The 20,781-nt window shown below is 42.3% G+C and overlaps 1 protein-coding gene across 1 annotated transcript in view; it reads right to left on the bottom strand.

The window, feature by feature from the left end:
- The window catches only part of AMPD1 (adenosine monophosphate deaminase 1), a 142,780-nt gene that overhangs the window by 56,867 nt on the left and 65,132 nt on the right, over positions 1 to 20,781 (bottom strand). Inside the window, exons 4-8 of the mRNA XM_044288504.1 lie at positions 19,736 to 19,901; positions 13,569 to 13,788; positions 12,620 to 12,749; positions 6,567 to 6,761; positions 5,644 to 5,775 (exon numbers count right to left, since the gene is read on the bottom strand). Coding sequence (XP_044144439.1) covers positions 5,644 to 5,775; positions 6,567 to 6,761; positions 12,620 to 12,749; positions 13,569 to 13,788; positions 19,736 to 19,901 — 843 coding nt within the window. The remainder of the gene's footprint in view (positions 1 to 5,643; positions 5,776 to 6,566; positions 6,762 to 12,619; positions 12,750 to 13,568; positions 13,789 to 19,735; positions 19,902 to 20,781) is intronic.

The raw sequence follows: 20,781 nt of genomic DNA, 5'->3' as shown, positions 1-20,781 counted from the left end.
TGTGCCTACTCCTCTAAGCTAAGAGCTGACATGCTGTTCTCTTACCTCCGCAATTGAACTGTCAGTGGTGTACAGAGAACTGAGTTTTAAGTGTACAGTGAATGGTACGCTTTAGGTAGAAAAATAAGAAAAATACAATATTAATAAAAAAATCTATATAAGAAAAAGGTTTTTTTAGGGCATTAGGGACATCATATTAAAATCTGATGCAAAGGTTTAGTTACTCTTTCACTAATAATATAACATAGAGAAACTGGGTACATCTGCAAACAGAATACCAAAGCATATGAAGTATGAACCAGTATACAACATTGAGTATATTAGAAGATTCCTGAATTATGTTTAATAATTATGGTGTTAATTGTTTTAGCAATAATCAAGGGTATATAATGAAACTGATATTACTGGTTAAAAGGTTTACACTGAAGATATCAAAAGGTTTATATTGAAGAAGATATAAACACCACAAATTGTTATGAATACAGATGTAATAGGACTAAAAGGAAGTGATATACAGTGTTATCACGTGACAAAGGCCATCCAAGACCATTGAAAAATATTGATTGCCATTGTTTATTTAATGTGTTAATAACAAAGATGAGGACCGCCATGAAGTGCAACCTACTTTATGAATACGTTTTTATTTTGGAAATGTTATCACATATTGGGTCAAATGCTGAACAAATAATTGAGAATAGTATATGTAAGTGTACAATGAGAGTAGGCATAGGGTTTAGCAAAGTTTTTTGCTTTGACCTCTGGGTTCCATTGAGCAACATTATTTAAATGCAGTGTTGTACTGACAAAAGTCATAATGGGACATTTGTTTTGTTCTAAGATGCGGGATGGTGGGAGGTAAATGACACAAGGAAATTATTTTTTTTTAAACAAACTTCATCGTATCAATGGCTTAAATTCTCATAGACTGAGTTATTTTGGACTGAGTTGAAACCCATGGACTGAGTTAATTCCAAGCTAAATTTATTTTCTGCTAGAATATGTGGAACTGTTCAAGTTTGTTTTCTTCCATCAGCGGAGGCTGTATTAGCGATTTAGCAAAGCCATGACTGACAGGTGCAGCCCAAGTTAACATCACGTGTGGTAAGATACCGCTTTTGGTGGCCTGCCTGCCAGACAACAAGAAAAGACTTCAAACATCGGTCTGCCATGCAGAACAAGGCCTTGCTGCTCGCACTACTGTTGTCCGGAGGTGGACCACAAAGGTAATTGTCAGCACAATACTTCCTGCAGTACAACAACCAAACAGCAGGGTTGAAGACCTTACAACAACCTGCAGACCAGTGAAGGGAGGGGCTACCTGTGTCACAGCTCCTCCCATAGACAAGGTTATGGACTATCCTACAACCATTGAAATGATGCACTGAAATCTGTGTTTAGGATTGTGAATACACCTGCAATCCCCTCATACATCAACACGGAGGAAAGAGGGGTAAGAAACTAAGCTTGACAAAGTCACAAAGACTGGACCTTTAGTAAGAGTGGCTGAAGACCAGGAAAGTTATATCCTAGTATAAAACGCCAAGCATTCTGGTGTACAGAGCACCAGTAAATGGAGAACTGACTTTGATACTTGTGAGTGTTGGAAGAACCCTTTAATTAAGATGGACTGATGCCTATTGAAAAGACGATGTCGACAAGAGGAGGATTCTAAAGTCAAGATCAGGAAACAGCACCAGAGACAGAGCATTTACACTTTCACATTAGCGTTTTTCTTTTCCGGCATATAGTTCCGTCACAGGGGCTCTATACCGGAAAATAACTGATCAGGTATATCCCCATGCATTCTGAATGGAGAGTAATCCGTTCAGGATGCATCAGGATGTCTTCAGTTCAGTCATTTTGACTGATCAGGCAAAAGAGAAAACCGTAGCATGCTACGGGTTTTATCTCCAGTGGAAAAAAACTGAAGACTTGCCTGAATGCCGGATCCGTTTTTTTTCCCCATAGGAATGTATTAGTGCCAGATCCGGCATTCAAAATACCAGAATGCCGGATTCGTCCTTCGGGTCTGCATATGCGCAGACCGGTAAAAATGTGAAAAAAGCTGCAAGACGGATCCGTCTGTCCGCATGACAAGCGGAGAGACGGATCCGTTCTCGCAATGCATTTGTGAGACGGATCCGGATGCGTCTCACAAATGCTTTCAGTCACATCCAGATTGGCAGACCTGCCGGACAGTTGGTGCCAAGGTGGTTTCCTGTTAAACAATTAGGGACAGTATTCTTTAATATTTAACGTTGATAGATTATGTAGAATAGGTCACTTATTCTATATACAGGTCCTTCTCAAAAAATTTGCATATTGTGATAAAGTTCATTATTTTCTGTAATGTACTGATAAACATTAGACGTTCATATATTTTAGATTCATTACACACCAACTGAAGTAGTTCAAGCCTTTTATTGTTTTAATATTGATGATTTTGGCATACAGCTCATGAAAACCCCAAATTCCTATCTAAAAAAATTAGCATATCATGAAAAGGTTCTCTAAACGAGCTATTAACCTAATCATCTGAATTAACTAATTAACTCTAAACACCTGCAAAAGATTCCTGAGGCTTTTAAAAACTCCCAGCCTGGTTCATTACTCAAAACCGCAATCATGGGTAAGACTGCCGACCTGACTGCTGTCCAGAAGGCCATCATTGACACCCTCAAGCAAGAGGGTAAGACACAGAAAGAAATTTCTGAACGAATAGGCTGTTCCCAGAGTGCTGTATCAAGGCACCTCAGTGGGAAGTCTGTGGGAAGGAAAAGGTGTGGCAGAAAACGAGGTGACCGGACCCTGAGGAAGATTGTGGCGAAGGACCGATTCCAGACCTTGGGGGACCTGCGGAAGCAGTGGACTGAGTCTGGAGTAGAAACATCCAGAGCCACCGTGTACAGGCGTACAGGAAATGGGCTACAGGTGCTGCATTCCCCAGGTCAAGCCACTTTTGAACCAGAAACAGCAGCAGAAGCGCCTGACCTGGGCTACAGAGAAACAGCACTGGACTGTTGCTCAGTGGTCCAAAGTACTTTTTTCGGATGAAATCAAAATTTTGCATGTCATTCGGAAATCAAGGTGCCAGAGTCTGGAGGAAGACTGGGGAGAGGGAAATGCCAAAATGCCTGAAGTCCAGTGTCAAGTACCCACAGTCAGTGATGGTCTGGGGTGCCATGTCAGCTGCTGGTGTTGGTCTACTGTGTTTTATCAAGGGCAGGGTCAATGCAGCTAGCTATCAGGAGATTTTGGAGCACTTCATGCTTCCATCTGCTGAAAAGCTTTATGGAGATGAAGATTTCATTTTTCAGCACCCACCTGGCACCTGTTCACAGTGCCAAAACCACTGGTAAATGGTTTACTGACCATGGTATTACTGTGCTCAATTGGCCTGCCAACTCTCCTGACCTGATCTATACCAGTGTATTACTGTATTGCGGCGGCAGCAGGGAGTGCACGGCGTCATAGCAACTAATGACGCCGTGCGCTCCTGCTCTCAGCAGGAATCCAGGCTGCGGTTCCACGGACCGCTCACGGCCGTGTGCATTCGGCCTAAGATGTCTTGCTACCATTACGTCTCTTTGTACCATATGGGCGTCGGCCGAGTGCCATTTTTGACCTGACTCTCAGTGACTGTTACTTTACTTAATCTTTGTCTTTTTAGATCTGTGTATATATCTTTTATCATAGTTTACTAAACTCTTTATGCACTGAAGTTGTGTTAAGTCCATTTTTTTCCCGAACTTCTGATCCCACCATAATACAGTTTTGAAACTTCATATATATCACATGGGTAGGTTTATCTTTAATTACCCTGTTTTTATCCTTAATTTGATTTTTTCCTGAATTTATATTAATGGAGATATGTAATAATAATCTTTAGTTATATGGTGCCAACATATTCTTTACAATCGGAGGGTTCATGTACAAAGTGATACATAGCAGCAAACAAGTTAACAATTAAAACAAGAGGAATGAGGGCCCTGATCACAAGAGCTTACAATCTATGTATTTTTGAAACCATACTAGCTGAACATCTAGTGATATTATAAAATAACAGAGCATAGGGTAAATGAATGAACAGGATCCAGAGCCAGAGTAAGGAGATTTTGCAGTTATGTATCATACCTCACAACCGTCGCAAATCCGGTGTGACAGTCCTGGATTGCAGTGGCTGTCCCACTGTCCCGGTACGGGGGAGGTATGTCCTGCTTTCCGGCAGGCAGTTGCCTGTTAGTGATGAGCCGCATTGGCAATGTTCGAATTTGCAATATTTTGCTAATATTTTGTAGAATATTTGTCATATATTCGCGAATTCGAGAATATAATCACTATTATTTTCTTGATTGTGAAAATCGGCAATGTAATATTCGAGTAAAGCATGCGCAATACAGGCGTGGGTCACTTTTGCTACATTTTCAAAGCTGCTAGAGGTTTCCTGAGACTGGATGAAATGGTTGGCACGGCAGAACATAAAAATGGCTTTATATGCAGATAGAGTGCTCCTATATATTTGCGATTGCGCTAATCGGCACTAATGATGCAAATATTTTAGCACAATACATGAAACTTCAGATTTTAGCAGGTCTGCATGTATGTATGGACAACAGAACCTATCACACTACCCAACACCTAACACCCTGCACTGCAACTGCAACAGCTACACTATACCAGCATATAACCTACACCGACTATCTCCCACTAACTATCTGTATTATATATATAAGCTAACTATCTATCTAATGTAATGAGTGGAAAGCACATAGCACAGCAATGACACTGCTGTCTCTCTCAGAACTTTAAAAATCCTTATATAGTAAGGGGTAGGCAGCTTTCCTATTGGTTGCTAGGGATGTTGCTAAGCTCAGACAAAGTCATTGCAGCCTTCTCATTGGCCCACAAGCAAGAAGCAAGGAGGGATAATGGGTTCAGATGAAAAAAATCTAGAATATTCCAAAATTACGAATATATCACTATATTCTAAATATTCGTGAATTCTCGAAGTGCCGATATTCGCGATTAATATTCGCTATCCGAATATTCGCGCCCAACACTATTGCCTGTGTAATCTGATGAAGCAGAAGGCCAGCATCGGCTCCCTGCTTCATCATCCCTCCCCCGCTGCCAGCTCTCCACTCCTCTGGTCTGTGCGGGGGGGCGGGACTGGCCTGAAGTCAGCCTCGGCTCCGACTAGAGCAGCCGATGTCCTGCTGCTGCTTGAAAGAAGGTAAGTATGTGGTGTTTATTTGTTTTACTTTCTGTGGGGGCACAATGTGGGCATATTACTGGGGCACAGTGTGAGCATATTACTGGGGGCACAGTGTGGGCATATTACTAGGGGCACAATGTGGGCATATTACTTGGGGCACAGCTGGGCATAATTCTGTAAAGACAAAATGTGGGCATGAATACTGTGCGGTGGCATGTAGGGAGAATAATTACTATGTGAGGGCATTAAGGGGACTGGGTGGGATTAGGTGTATAGTTATGTTTTGGGCAGGGGTTATAGGCGTGGCCTAGTGTGGGAAAAAATGTCCCTCTTTGTTCCTTTACAAAGTTGGGAGGTATGTTGTAGACACAGGATGCCATAAGGTGTAAATGTATTTACCAAAACCCAAATTCTTCACAAGTACTTACCTTAATGATAGTGGCAAAATATTCACCATCAATAAAGTTTTCAGTTTTCAGGTACAGGTCTCGCAATTCGCTGGCACCAACTGGGTTGTATTTAGCATTAAACTTGTCAAAGCGTTGAAATGTTTGCCTTCCCTAAAGAAGATATAAAACAATGGTATAGATTGAAATGATAGAAATATACTACGACATGGAGTCGGAAAAAAAAAGAAACTTCTCCAAAGAAAACCTGAAATCATCTGCTCTCTATATAAACCATAGACAATACGGGTCCATTACAATTTATTTATTTTATGCACTTATATAGCGCTACTTTACAGACATTATCATCACACTATCCCCAATGGAGCTCACAATCTAAGGTCTCTATCAGTATGTATTGATGTACTGATGTGTTTAAGGCCTTCGATAGCAGCAGTGCCACTGAAACCAGCTATGTTCACTACACAGTGGAAGGAGTTTTGTAGTCCCAGAGCTGACTTCAAGTGCTAGAGCTCCATTGAAAAATCTGATGGGTGTGGGTTCAGGGTGTTGGACCCCTGCTGATCAGATATTGATGGCCTATCCCTAGAATAGACCATCAATGAAAAAGTGCTGGATTACCCCTTTAAGAACACCTTTGGAGCCAATTATTTTTATTTATTTTTATTTACATGTAATAGGTTTTGTATTAAATGATTTAGGGTCATCTGTCAGATAAGCTCTCTTATGGATTTATCCCAGTTATGTACTGTGATACATTCAAGCTCAATCAATAATACAAAAATGGCTCCAAATGTGTCCATAGCAGGTAAAGTTTTTTTTAAATGCAGGCCTGTAGTAAAACTTTACTTTATTGTTAAGTGAGAAAGTCGATGGATTATCTGTAACTTTACACTGATTTGACCAGACATACAGAAATTCCAAATAAGAACTGAAACACTTACTGCATGGACATCTAGGGAATCTACTGTCAGGTCATAAGGGTGAAGGTTCAGGTTTTCAAATACTTGCTTTAAGGTCAACTGTTTGCCTTTAGAATTATAAACCACCCGATTTGAATCCACTCTGTATGATTTCTTGATGAAGCGGAGAAGGTGCTTTTGGTTCATGCAGGCTGCGGCATGTATATGAGTGTCAACCTTAAAAACACAACACACATCAGCATATTTTTAGCAAGAAAAAAATACTGATTCTCCTGAATGGTAAATGTGCTTCTTAATCAAATGACTGCTGTAATTATTCATTAGTGGTTCTGCTCCAGCCATCAAAAGGCACATTCATACAGTAGATTTCCCATTTGCATTGTGATGTGTCAGTAAGTTATACACATGATTAAGGTCTGGATTACTGTTTTAGCTGTCTCAGCGAAATATTTATACAAGTTGTGGCCTTCACTCCTTTTTGTAGGTTTAGTTTTTGTGTATATATCATTAACTGGCAGACATTATTCTAGAACTGATCTTTGGGATTATATCAATAATAAATCCACCTTCAGTAAACATCTAGGTTTCGACATTTGGTGGAGGGGGGTTTGGAGCTTTGTAATACTGAGAATCACAGTAACTCAGTGCTTCTAAAAATAAAACCCACAGGATAGGTACAACATAAAAGCACATTGTAGAAGGCAAATGCTCATGTTCAAGCATGTTATATCATGTTAACTTCATTACTGTAAACAAACAAAAGTGCAACCTATAGATTAGGGCTTCTCAAAAATTGTATTCAAGAGCCTCATCAACTAAACCATAGTGATGTCTGAGCTTCACCAGTGGTCGAGATCCATGCCAAGAGGGACACGTTGTCTAAGTGCCTATCTTATGGCAGAATGTACGCCTGGATTAAGTGATCATTGAAAAAGCATCATGCCCTGGGGCTTTGGGTGTGTTCTGCAGATGCTGAGATGCTTAACAGGCATGCCATGCCTCATTCAGAACTCATCAGTGAGGCATATATCACAATTTGGCAAGCACTGGTTTTAATGCTTTCATAGCCTCTGAGATAACCAATTTGAGGTAAAATAAATTATGCCAAATATGTTTTATTTATATTATCAAATATCCTGGTGTCACCTTGTATGGATTCTTTAGATGGGTTCTCCAAGAAACCCTTTTCATATGGGTAAGCTAGGCGCAGAGTTTAACCTCCTCCCGACCGCCTAACGCAGGGATGCGTCCTGCGGGCGGCCGGGTTATTCCTCCTTGATGCATCGATGCATCATCTCGCGAGACGCGAGATCACGCGCATATCCGGCCCGCACATGTGCAGTGCGGGTCTGCAAAAGTCGCAGAAGGAGTTGGTCACCAGCCTGCCAGCCAATGATCAGCGCTGGCATGTTGGTGACTTTTAAAATAACGAACCACAAGCCATATAACACATTATATTTATAAATATAATGTGTTAAATGGCTTCTGTGCTCTCTGCTGGGTCCTTTTCATCGGTTGGTCCCAGCAGAGAGCACAGATCACACTGAGTACACCAAGCACAACATATTTAGCCCCAGATCACCCCCCCATCACCCCAATTAACCCCTTGATCACCCCTGTCAATCACTAGTGAAAGGGGAAAAAAGTGATGAGTGTTTTTTTTTTCCCCCACCAGTATTGACTGTTAGGTTTAGCTTAGTTTAGGCCCCTTTGGTAGGTAGTTAGCTTCAGTTAGCGCCCACCCCACCGCACCGCAGTCACTGATTCACGTATCACAGCGAATCGCTAATCAGCATTGGTACTTTATAGTATCTGTAAGTGATCAGAACTGATCACAGTCAGATCTATAATAGTATTAGTGTCACCTTAGCTCGCCCCCCACCCAAAACGCAGTGTTTGCCCGATCACCCACGCCCACACTCACCGCAGTGACAATTTTTTTATTTTTATCACTGCACAATCACTACACAAGCGCTGCGGCGATAAAAAAAATCAGTTTTGATATTTTTTATCAATCGCAGCGGCTTCCTGTACTTCGCTAGCCTCCTATTTGTAAGACAGGCTTGCTTTTTTTCCTGGGTAGTCTCAGGGAATACCCCCTAAATTTAGTTGACCAAATGGCAAGGAAGGGGTATTCTTCTGAAGAGGCCTACAGGCTTCTGACCCAGTCGGATGAGGAATGGTAACCCTCATCTGACGAATCCAGCGGGTCAGAATACGAACCTGTAGAAAGCAGTGGCAGTCTGACCCAAAGTTCGGACAATGAAGTTGCTAGACCACTGGTTGCGCAGGATCCGCTTCAAGGGCAGCAGAGTGGGGCTGGCACTGTCGGATTACGTGGTGAGGCATACACCAGCGGTGCAGCCCATCCTGGACCTAGTACCAGCACTGCTGTAGAACATGGTGAAGTGGCGAGCACCAGAAGGGCAGTTGAAGCTGGTACGGTGGCACGTGCAGTAGTTCCCCTGTCGCAGCCACCGCACAGACAGGCCCATAGAGCCCCTAGAATCCCTGAGGTGCTGGAAAAACCTAATTGGCAGCCCCCATCTTCAGCCGCACCAGTAGTTCCCCCTTTCACCGTCCAGTCTGGAGTTTGGGTTGAGACAGCTCAGATCGGATCGGCACTGGGGTTTTTTGAGCTGTTCTTCACTGCGGAGCTCTTTGACTTAGTCGTGGCAGAAACAAACCGGTATGACACTCAATTTATAACCGCCAACCCGGGAAGCTATTATGCCCAGTCTTTCCGAACTTAAGACTTTTCTGCATCTTCTCCTCAACATGGGCCTGACAAAAAAGCATGAATTGCGGTCATAATGGTCCACGAACCCAATTCATCACATGCCCATGTTCTCTGCTGCCATGTCCAGGACACGATTTGAGACCATCCTGCGTTTCCTGCACTTTAGTGATAACAGCACCTCTCATCCCAAAGGTCACCCAGCTTTTGACTGGCTCCACAAAATTCGGCCCCTCATAGACCACTTTAACACCAAATTTGCAGATTTGTATACCCCTGAGCAAAACATCTGCATAGACGAGTCCCTGATACATTTTACTGGGCGCCTTGGCTTCAAACAATACATCCCAAGCAAGCATGCCCGGTATGGGGTCAAATTGTATAAGCTCTGTGAAAGGGCCACAGGCTATACGCACAAATTTCGTGTCTATGAGGGTAAAGATCAGAACCTCGAGCCGGTCGGTTGCCCTGGGGAGCAGTGGGAAGACAGTCAGGGACTTGGTGTCACCCTTATTTGGCAAGGGGTACCACCTTTATGTGGACAATTTCTACACAAGTGTGCCCCTCTTCAGGAATTTGTTTCTAGAACAGATTGGCTGCTGTGGCACCGCGCGACCTAGTCGCCGGGGCTTCCCCCAACGGCTCGTTACCACCCGTCTTGCAAGGGGGGAGAGGGCCGCCTTGTGTAACGAAGAACTGCTCGCGGTGAAATGGAGAGACAAGCGTGATGTTTACATGCTCTCCTCCATTCGCGCAGACACGACAATCCAAATTGAACGGGCAACCAGTGTCATTGAAAAGCCCCTCTCGGTCCACAACTATAATTTGCTCATGGGAGGGGTGGACTTCAATGACCAGATGTTGGCTCCTTATTTACTCTCCCGCAGGACCAGACGCTGGTATAAGAAGGTGTCTGTATACCTAATTCAATTGGCTATGTATAATAGTTTTGGTCTCTACAGTAAGGCTTGGAGAACAGGATCCTTCCTCAAATTTCAGGAAGAGATCATCGAGAACCTCCTGTATCCAGGAGGTTCCGTGGTCCCAACCACCAGTGTAGTGAGCCGTCTACACGAGCGACATTTCCCTAATGTCGTTGCTGGTACCTCAAACTAAGCGTCACCCCGAAAAAAATGTCGTGTCTGTAGCAGGAGTGGAATAAGGCATGACACCCGCTATTTCTGTCCTGACTGCCCTGACCACCCTGCCCTATGCTTAGGGGAGTGTTTCCCAAAGTACCCATGCTGGGTGAGAGAAATATCTCTGTAAAATAACAACTTTGTATAAAAAAAATGGGAAAAGTTGTCTTTTACAGAGATATTTATCTCACCCAGCATGGGTATATGTAAAAATACACCCCAAAACACATTGCCCTACTTCTTCTAAGTACGGCGATACTACATGTGTGACACTTTTTTGCAGCCTAGGTGCGCAAAGGGGTCCAAATTCCAATGAGTACTTTTAGGATTTCACAGGGCAGTTTTACGCATTTGGATTCCAAACTACTTCTCAAGCTTTAGGGCCCCTAAAATGCCAGGGCAGTATAAATACTCCACAAGTGACCCCATTTTAAAAAGAAGACACCCCAAGGTATTCCGTGAGGGGTATGGTGAGTTCATGTAAAATTTAATTTTTTGTCACAAGTTAGGGGAATATGAGACTTTGTAAGAAAAAAAAATATAAAAATTCAATTTCCGCTAACTTGTGACAAAAAATAAAAACTTCCATGAACTCACTATGCCCATCAGCAAACACCTTAGGGTGTCTACTTTCCGAAATGGGGTCATTTGTGGGGTGTTTCTACTGTCTGGGCATTTTAGAACCTCAGGAAACATGACAGGTGCTCAGAAAGTCAAAGTGCGTAAATTAATTTTTTTGCACCATAGTTTGTAAACGCTATAACTTTTACCCAAACCAATAAATATATACTTATATAAAAATGTCAGCAGCAATGAAATACCACCAAATGAAAGCTCTATTAGTGAGAAGAAAAGGAGGTAAAATTCATTTGGGTGGTAAGTTGTATGACCGAGCAATAAACCGTGAAAATAGTGTAGTGCAGAATTGTAAAAAGTGGTCTGGTCATTAAGGGGGTTTAAGCTAGGGGGGCTGAGGTGGTTAAAGAAAAAAAAATTCACCTTTCACCAATGCTCCGATTCCAAAGCGAGCTTCTTTCTCCTCCAATTCTAGTTCCCGATGGCCAGAAAGTGTCAGTTATCATCTACGTACCTCACCAATGCTGGCCAATCAGTGGCCTCAGCGGTGGCAGTGGTCTGCGTATATCACAGCTGAGACCAGTGATTGGGGGGCAGTGGTGATTTGTGTATAGATGGCACATCACACTTCTGGTCCAGCGGGGACCAGAAGCAGAGGAGAAGGAATCTTGGCATAGGAACTAGTGGCACCAATGGCAGGGTTCTTTTTAACTCCTGCACCCAGACAGCAAGTATGAAAATGAGTTCATCGTTTAAGTCAAATCGATCATGCTAGTTGAAGAAAATCCAGGGATAAAGCTCAACATCAGTCTTGGTCAGCTTCTTGTTTTATTCACTGAACTGACATCATACAAGTATTAAGTAGTAGTCTGAGCTAATTGGTAAAGTCAGATCAAAAAGTGACTGTCTGGAATCCAAACATTAGGCTACTTTCACACTTGCGTTCGGGGCTCCGCTTGTGAGTTCCGTTTGAAGGCTCTCACAAGTGGCCCAGAACAGATCCGTACAGCCCCAATGCATTCTGAGTGGATGCAGATCCGCTCAGAATGCATCAGTATGGCACCATTTGGCCTCCGTTCCGCTCAGCAGGCGGACACCCGAACGCAGCTTGCAGCGATCGGGTGTCCGCCTGGCCGTGAGGAGCCAAACGGATTTGTCCAGACTTACAATGTAAGTCAATGGGGACGGATCCGTTTGACATTGACACAATATGGTGCAATTTCAAACGGATCCGTCCCCCATTGACTTTCCATGTAAAGTCTGGACGGATCCGTCTGACTAACTTTTAGACTTAGATTTTTTTATGAAATATAATGCAGATGGATCCGTTCTGAACAGATACCATTGTTTGCATTATAGGAGTGGATCCGTCTGTGCAGACACCAGACGGATCCGCTCCGAACGCAAGTGTGAAAGTAGCAGCATACCTCTGGATTTTCATTCAAAGCTATACATTTTTTATGTGGCTAAGAAACTAAAATATGTCATTCTCCATAGGATGCTGGATATGGCACTGTATTCTCCTGTGGAAACATTGAATCAATACTAGAATGGGAGATATTATATAATTTGCAGGATACAATACTTTTCAAAGCCAAGTAAGAATAGGGGCGATATGTTACCTTTCTGCAGTTGTAAAAATCTCGATGAGGGTTGTTTTTCAACTCTTTCAGTTCTTCTAGCTCATTCAGCATTTCATGGACCTTAAATTTAGATGACAGGAACTTCAGGCGCCGATGAGTATATGTCTTACTGCAAACATAGAAAATACATAGATTGTAACCTCTTCAAGACAAAGTCCTAGACTCGAGTGTTTGTTCTCTGTGTCCAGTGTCTACATTAAACAGTCATGTAAGCTGTAGAGTCTGGATTTACCTGAATGGGAAAGCACTCTGTATATATACCTGTATGAGTTGTTGATGTGAACGTTTAGGAGCAGAATCAGCTCAGGGAAAAAAAATAGTTCATGCTGGGCCTTTTAGTTATTTCAGAAACAGAAATTAATATGTATACATACAAACATTTTCAGGAGTTGTGCAACACATAGTCATACAGTCATAAGGATAGATTATTTCATGGGGAATGCAAGAATTTACTAAAGCAGATAAGTCAGACTGCCTGTATACACCACTAGGTGGAGCTCATTGGAGTTATACACAGTTTCCATTGAGTTCATTGGATCTGTATACATTGTTGTGCAGTGAGCTTCCCCTAGTGGTGGCTGCAGGGAAACAGAATTTTATCATTTCAGTCAAAGGTGTGTGAAAGTGAAAACAACTGGTAAAATTTAACTTCTGGCCAGCTTTCAAAATGGGTTGGTCTCTTTCCTTGCAGACATAGTCCATAAGCTTAAAGAAAGCCTTCTGAATGTGCATCAAATGCGGACAGTACTGGTATAGAGATAAACTGGGCTGTTGTATGAATATTAATTGAAATATCATATAGTTAAGAGCCTGTATCCAACTCCATTCTTTTAGATATGCATATGGGTCTGGACACTGCAGTGCCAGACAAGAAGATGTTCCATATTTCTAATAGTAAATTGATCGGACTTGGGATGGTTGTACTTACATAGGTCCAAGAGCAATAAGTGTAATTAAGAAGTTCATATCGTTTACAAAGGCATGGACATCTGGGTAGTTAAGATCCTTTGGTCTGCCTTTTGCCAGAGCATCATCATCTGGGTAGACGAAAACTACGCCATCATTGACCTTAAATTTATATCCAAGATCAGCAGGTAGGTTATCCATCCTGAAAGGATCCTCACCTTTTTTAATTCGAGCAGTAAAGACTGTATAGAGAAAACAAGTTTTAAACTAGATTTATACTAGTTATTAGCATTAGAGAAACAAAAAGTGTGAACATGTATTACATAGGTTTGGTTCTGTCCATACTGACATTTTATATCAGTTTTTTTACTGGGCAGTACACAGATATCATAGGGCCCCATAGCAAAACATAGTATGGGCCCCCAGTGAGATTTGTGTATCAAGTTTGACCCAGATAAATGAGGGGTATTAGTTCCTTCTACTTATCACTTTCAGCCAGATTGGCAAATATTACCCATTTCTCATTTGCCCTAATAAAGGGTGTGTCTTAAAACTCTCAGCTTTATTATAATTTTTTACAAATCTTGGTGCTCTTTAAATATCCATCCACCTTGTGACTATGTGTGCAGTAGACATATAGGATCGTGGCATTGCCATCGCCCGTATACCATTTCCCAAACATGTTGGGGGCAGTGAATAAAGCAATTTGTAGTAGGCTGGTGCTAGTATAGTTAAGTGGTACAAGCAATCAGCGCAATCCAGGAAGCAAGCTTTTAGGGACTAGTGGCATAGTATACACTACCACGGTCCCTGCCTCTATACGTCTATTGCAGCTAATCAACACACATAGTGACAATAGAACAAATGTTTGCCCCAAATACAGGAATCTATGTTCATTAGCTAGTCACTGTCAAAAGTAGGACTACACACATAAGCCTATGGTATAACTAAAAAGTAAATACCTATAAATTACTACCAGATCGCTTATAAATCAATATCAATTTATTACAATTGCAAAAACATATAAAACATACATAATTAAAAAGGGTATAAGTGCAGGGAAAAGGCGGCATCACCTGGAGGAAGGACACAGCGGATACAGAGTTCATATATATGTTCATATACACAAAAGCATAAATTCACAATAAAGTGCAAGTGCAATTTACTATTTTTATAATTCATGCTGGAATCTTTTTGAATCAGATATCTTTTTCTTATGTTTTTGTCAGGTAACAATAAACAAATCATGTACATAGTGTCCAAGACAGTTTAATGATATGAGGACAGAGTCTTGACATGGCAATAACTTCTTGCTCATATTTTTGATCTAAAAAAGTCCTCCAACCAACTACCCCCTTCACCCACAGGGACAAGCATATTAGTAAATGGGTTGCTGAAGAACAAAAAAGAAAGAAAAGGAAGGAAGGAATTAAGGAAGGAATTCTCTAGGGGTCACAACAAGGCTCCTTTAACAACACACTGCATTAGACAGTTGCCCATGGTTACAATACTCCACTGATCATGAATTCTGCGGTGGCCTGATTACATTTCATCTATCAACGTATAAGCCCCCAGTAATCGCTAGCCATGGGCTGCAGACTCCAGAATGATCAAACAAGGGGTCCCATGGAGCCTCAAATTTAGATAGACAGTTTCGCTTAAGATACACCCCCCTTTCTAATCTAATAATGATATTCAAACACGCTATGTATTCTGTAATAACAGGAGGCACTGGTTGTATCCATTTGGCCGCTTATGTCTTTTGTGCCTGGTATAGCATCCTATTGATTCCCACAATGATAGGTGTCTGTAATTCATCAGAATCAAAGATACCCAGTAAACATATTTTTGGATTAAGGGAAAAACGTGCACTATACATTTTGCATGCTGGAATCTTTTAATAAAAAAGAATACCACACTTTTTCCCACTATCCCTAACTTACAGTGGGAAAAATAAGTATTTGATACACTGGTGATTTTGCAAGTTTTCCCACCTACAAAGATTGCAGAGGTCTGGAATTTCTATCGTAGGTACACTTCAACTGAAAATCATTGTATGATTTTTAAATTATTAATTTGCATTTTATAGCATGAAATAAGTATTTGGTCACCTACCAACCAGCAAGAATTCTGGCTCTTACGGACCTGTTAGTTTTTTATTTAAGACACCCTCTTACTCTGCACTCATTACCTGTATTAATTGCACCTGTTTTAATTTGTTACCTGTATAAAAGACACCTGTCTATACACTCAATCAATCACACTCCAACCTCTCCACCATGGCCAAGACCAAAGAGCTGTCTAAGGACACCAGGGACAAAACTGTAGACCTGCACAAGGCTGGGATGGGCTACAGGACAATAGGCAAGCAGCTTGGTGATAAGGCAACAACTGTTGACGCAATTATTAGAAAATGGAAGAAACACAGGTTGACCTCGTGGGGTAAGGATGATTCTGAGAAAGGTCAGGAATCAGCCCAGAATTACATGGGAGGACCTGGTCAATGACATGAATAGAGCTGGGACCACAGTCTGAAAGATTACCGTTAGTAACACACTACGCCGTCATGGATTAAAATCGTGCAGGGCACGCAAGGTCCCGCTGTTCACGCCAGCACATGTCCAGGCCCGTTTGAATTTCGCCAATGACCATCTGGATGATCCAGTGGAGGCATGGGAGAAGGTGATGTGGTCAGAGGAGACCAAAATAGAACTTTTTGGTATCAACTCCACTCGCCGTGTTTGAGGAAGAAGAAGGATGAGTACAACCCCAATGACACCGTCCCAACCATGAAGCATGGGGGTGGAAACCTCATACTTTGTGGGTGGTTTTCTGCAAAGCGGACAGGGCAACTGCACCATATTGCAGGGAGGATTGATAGGGCCATGTATCGCGAGATTTTGGCCAACAACCTCCTTCTCTCAGTAAGAGCATTGAAGATAGGTCATGGCTGGGCCTTACAGCATGACAATGACCCGAAACACACAGCCAGGGCAACTAAGGTGTGGCTCCGTAAGAAGGTACTGGAGTGGCCTAGCCAGTCTCCAGACCTGAATCCAATCAAAAATCTTTGGAGGGAGCTGAAACTCAATGTAGCCCAGCAACAGCCCTGAAACCTGAAAGATCTGGAGAAGATCTGTATGGAGGAGTGGGCCAAAATCCCTGCTGCAGTGTGTGCAAACTTGGTCGAGAATTACAGGAAACGTCTGACCTTTGTAATTGCAAACAAAGATTTCTGTACCAAATATTAAGTTCTGTTTTTCTATTGTATCAAATACTTATTTCAGGCAATAAAATGCTAATTATTTATTATTTACAAATCATACAATGTGATTTTCTGGCTTTTTCTGGATACAAATGACAGTCCTATCCATTCTTTGCAGGTGGGAAAACTTGCAAAGTCCCCAGTGCATCAAATACTTATTTTCCCCACTGTATATGTCAGAAAACATGCTTTATAAACACGCCACACCATATTTATCAGTGTACTTATGTCACACAACTGGCATAAACACATGGTACATTTCCTCTATATAAAGCAGAATGCTGGGAGCCACCACTCAAAGTAAAGTAATTTGTAGCTACCATTGAGCTCAATGAGTTGAGTTCCCCCAGGTGGGGGCTGCATGAAAATGCAGTAGATTTATGTCAGGAACAGAAAGAGCTTATTGCAAGGCCTCCTCTCACCACCAAGTGGTTGTGCGCCAAAACTGTCTAAAAAGCTGGTGCAATTTCGCACATCTAGGCTTTGTACACTTTTTTCCAACAGGCTTGATGATGTTGGGGATTAGCAGAAAGGGGTGGGGATTTGTGGGGAAGGTGGCGGCGTGAAAATGCACCATTTTCTCCAAATTGCACCACAATTCTGGCATAAAAATCTGTCTCAAAGTAAGCCGATCAATAGTTGGTATAGAGTCAGAGAAAAGTGTCTATCCCTGCAGCCTAAGCCCCTGTGATAAATCTGAATCAGGTCTAGACAGCCTGTCAAAACTTACTCCATCTGCGTTTCTTCCTTTCCACAATGCAATCTTTAGTAGCCATATGTATTCTTAGAAATACCAGTTGGTGTTCTATGTGCCAATTGCATGACAAAATGGTGTTCTTTTGGCATTTGTGTGACATGTTAAAGAGGCACTGACAAAAAAAATGTTTTTGCCAATGCACCCGCCACCACATCGTAAATAGACACTATTCATTTCTATGAGAGTCTCAATGTCAGTCTCATAGAAATGGCAGCTATTCAAATAAATAACCATCCGTGTAATGCATGGGTCTGCCCGAGCAGGTCCAAAAGAGCTTAGGTTACTTTACACCTGCGGTGTGAAGTCCAGCAGAGAACAGCCGACACTGCCGGATACAGATGGAATGTCCGCCGGCCCCATTAAGTATAATGGGCTCCAGTAGAGATTCGGCCCCATTCCGGCAGACAATGCAGAGAATCTGCCAGACACAAAATGCTGCATGCTGCTGTTTGTGTCTGGACCGATTCCCAGCATTGTTTGACGGAATTCACACTGGAGGTGTGAAACTAGTCTTACAGAGTACTGTAGCTTTTCATTCTGGAACATAGATGGCAGCCTTGTCAATGGCATCCAAATACCTTAATTGAGCATATCATGGACAGTGGTTGGCTGTCCTCATTCAACCCCTTTTATAAGAAAATATGGAGGAAGTTTATCAAAACCGGTGTAAAGGAAAACTGTCTTAGTTGCCCACAGCAACCAATCAGATTCCACCTTTCATTTTCAGAGCTCCTTTGTAAAATGAAAAGTGAAATCTGATTGGTTGCCATGGGTAACTAAGACAGTTTTCCTTTATACCTTGCTCACTATGTGTCATATATCTGGCCAATTTAGAGCAGTGCTACTTTTTTCAATGGATGCTGCAAAAAAATGCACGGAGTCAATTGTAAGCAATTGTACAGACTTGCGGCAAGGTACATCTAGCAGTTTTCAAGCATGCAGGCTGAAAGTAATGCCTGAAGATTATGTGAACAGAGTTTAAAGAACCCCAGTGTCTGCTGCAGGGCTGAAATAGAAGCCGCCGGGTGAAAGAGAAGCTGCAGGGTGAAAGAGAAGCTGCAGGGCTGAAAGAGAAGCTGCAGGGTGATAGAGAAGATGCAGGGTGAAAGAGAAGCTGCAGGGTGAAAGAGAAGCTGCAGGACTGAAAGAGAAGCTGCAGGGCAGAAAGAGAAGCTGCAGGACTGAAAGAGAAGCTGCAGGGTGAAAGAGAAGCTGCAGGGCAGAAAGAAAAGCTGCAGGGCAGAATGAGAAGCTGCAGGGTGAAAGAGAAGCTGCAGGGTGAAAGATAAGATGCAGGGTGGAAGAGAAGCTGCAGGGTGAAAGAGAAGCTGCAGGGTGAAAGAGAAGCTGCAGGGTGAAAGAGAAGCTGCAGGGTGAAAGAGAAGCTACAGGGCAGAAAGAGAAGCTGCAGGACTGAAAGAGAAGCTGCAGGGTGAAAGAGAAGCTGCAGGGCTGAAAGAGAGACTGCAGGGTGAAAGAGAAGCTGCAGGGTGAAAGAGAAGCTGCAGAGTGAAAGATAAGATGCAGGGTGAAAGAGAAGCTACAGGGTAAAAGATAAGATGCAGGACTGAAAGAGAAGCTGCAGGGTGAAAGAGAAGCTGCAGAGTGAAAGATAAGATGCAGGGTGAAAGAGAAGCTGCAGGACTGAAAGAGAAGCTGCAGGGTGAAAGAGAAGCTGCAGGGCTGAAAGAGAAGCTGCAGGGTGAAAGATAAGATGCAGGGTGAAAGAGATGCTGCAGGACTGAAAGAGAAGCTGCAGGGTGAAAGATAAGATGCAGGGTGAAAGAGAAGCTGCAGGACTGAAAGAGAAGCTGCAGGGCAGAAAAAGAATCTGCAGGACTGAAAGAGAAGCTGCAGGGCTGAAAGAGAAGCTGCAGGGTGAAAGAGAAGCTGCAGGGAATGTGAACATCTTGCAGCTTCCATAGAAAGGTGGATATTTAGGAGCTGCTGCTTAAGCAATATGAGCAAATAATGTTAAATCTGCAGCCAATTCACATAATTTATTACCCAAGTGCAAATGGTTAAACCGTAAGCCGTGTATAATGGCAACCTGATAAAGAAGAAGTGATCAATGTATTTATGTGTGATTTGTCATTTATCACTAGAGTATGATGTTATGCTCCCAGGCATTATACTAACATATCATCATCATCTGCACTTCCCATACCTGGGTGGATCTCATCTTGCTCCTTCCAGGATGCCCCTTCAATATCTCTGAGGTATTGGGATACTGTTCTTGGGAATCGCTGTTGGGAGGCTCTCATGTTCTTTTCCCGTATAGTCAGGGCCCGAAACAGACCTTTTCCAGCTTGCTCAAAGTCATCCACAGTCACCTGAGATACAGGGAATAGATTACATTAACAGCAGAATTTTAAGAACCGTGACCCAGATTTACTAATCCTAAAGATGGCGGGAGCTTAGGCTGGATGATAAATGTGGTGCAGGGATAGACACTTTGCTCCGACTCTATACCAAATATTAGTTGGATTACTTTGAGAAATTTTTTTACACCAGAATTGTGGAGTTGTTTTGGCAAAAATGGTGCATCTTACATCCGCCCCTTTCGGGCATGTCAGTAAAAAGTGTATGATCCCTAGATGTGCCAAACTGCACAACTTTTTAGACAGATTTTTGGTGCAGACACGTTAGTAAATCTGGGCCAATGTTTATAAATCTGCCAACTTTTCCAGGTTTTAGAAATTCTAACTCAGTATCTAACAATATTAAAAATATCACCTGCATTTTTACTGAAAAAATATTGCCTTATGTACTAGTTCTGTAAAGACACACATTTATGAGTGTTGTATGACCACTTTATATTTTTGTTTCAAACTGCATAACCATTTATCAGTTACTGCTTTGCAGTTTTTCTTCTGTGTTTGGTATCCTTGCACACTAGGGGGCGCTGTTGCACAGATATAAAGATTGCCATTTTTTGGGGGCATATTCTACAGTGTATCAGATTGTTGCCACCGAGTTCATTCATGTTCATTGCTGTCCTTCAATGGTTTGCTCTCAGTGCAGAAAGGTCCACAAAGAACGTAGAGGGAAAATCGGATTCGACCTTTCATTTGGAAAATGAAAGGTGGAATTTGATTGGTTGCTATGGGCAACTAAGCCAGTTCTACTTTACACCAGTTTGATAAATCTCCGGGGCCTAATTTATCATATATTGTGCAGTTATCCGGCGTGAAAAAGTTGCAAACCGCATGT

The sequence above is a fragment of the Bufo gargarizans genome, chromosome 3 (genome assembly GCF_014858855.1).
Source record: "Bufo gargarizans isolate SCDJY-AF-19 chromosome 3, ASM1485885v1, whole genome shotgun sequence".
In the NCBI taxonomy this organism is placed as follows: Eukaryota; Metazoa; Chordata; class Amphibia; order Anura; family Bufonidae; genus Bufo; species Bufo gargarizans.
This window is presented reverse-complemented; position numbering and strand designations above follow the sequence as displayed.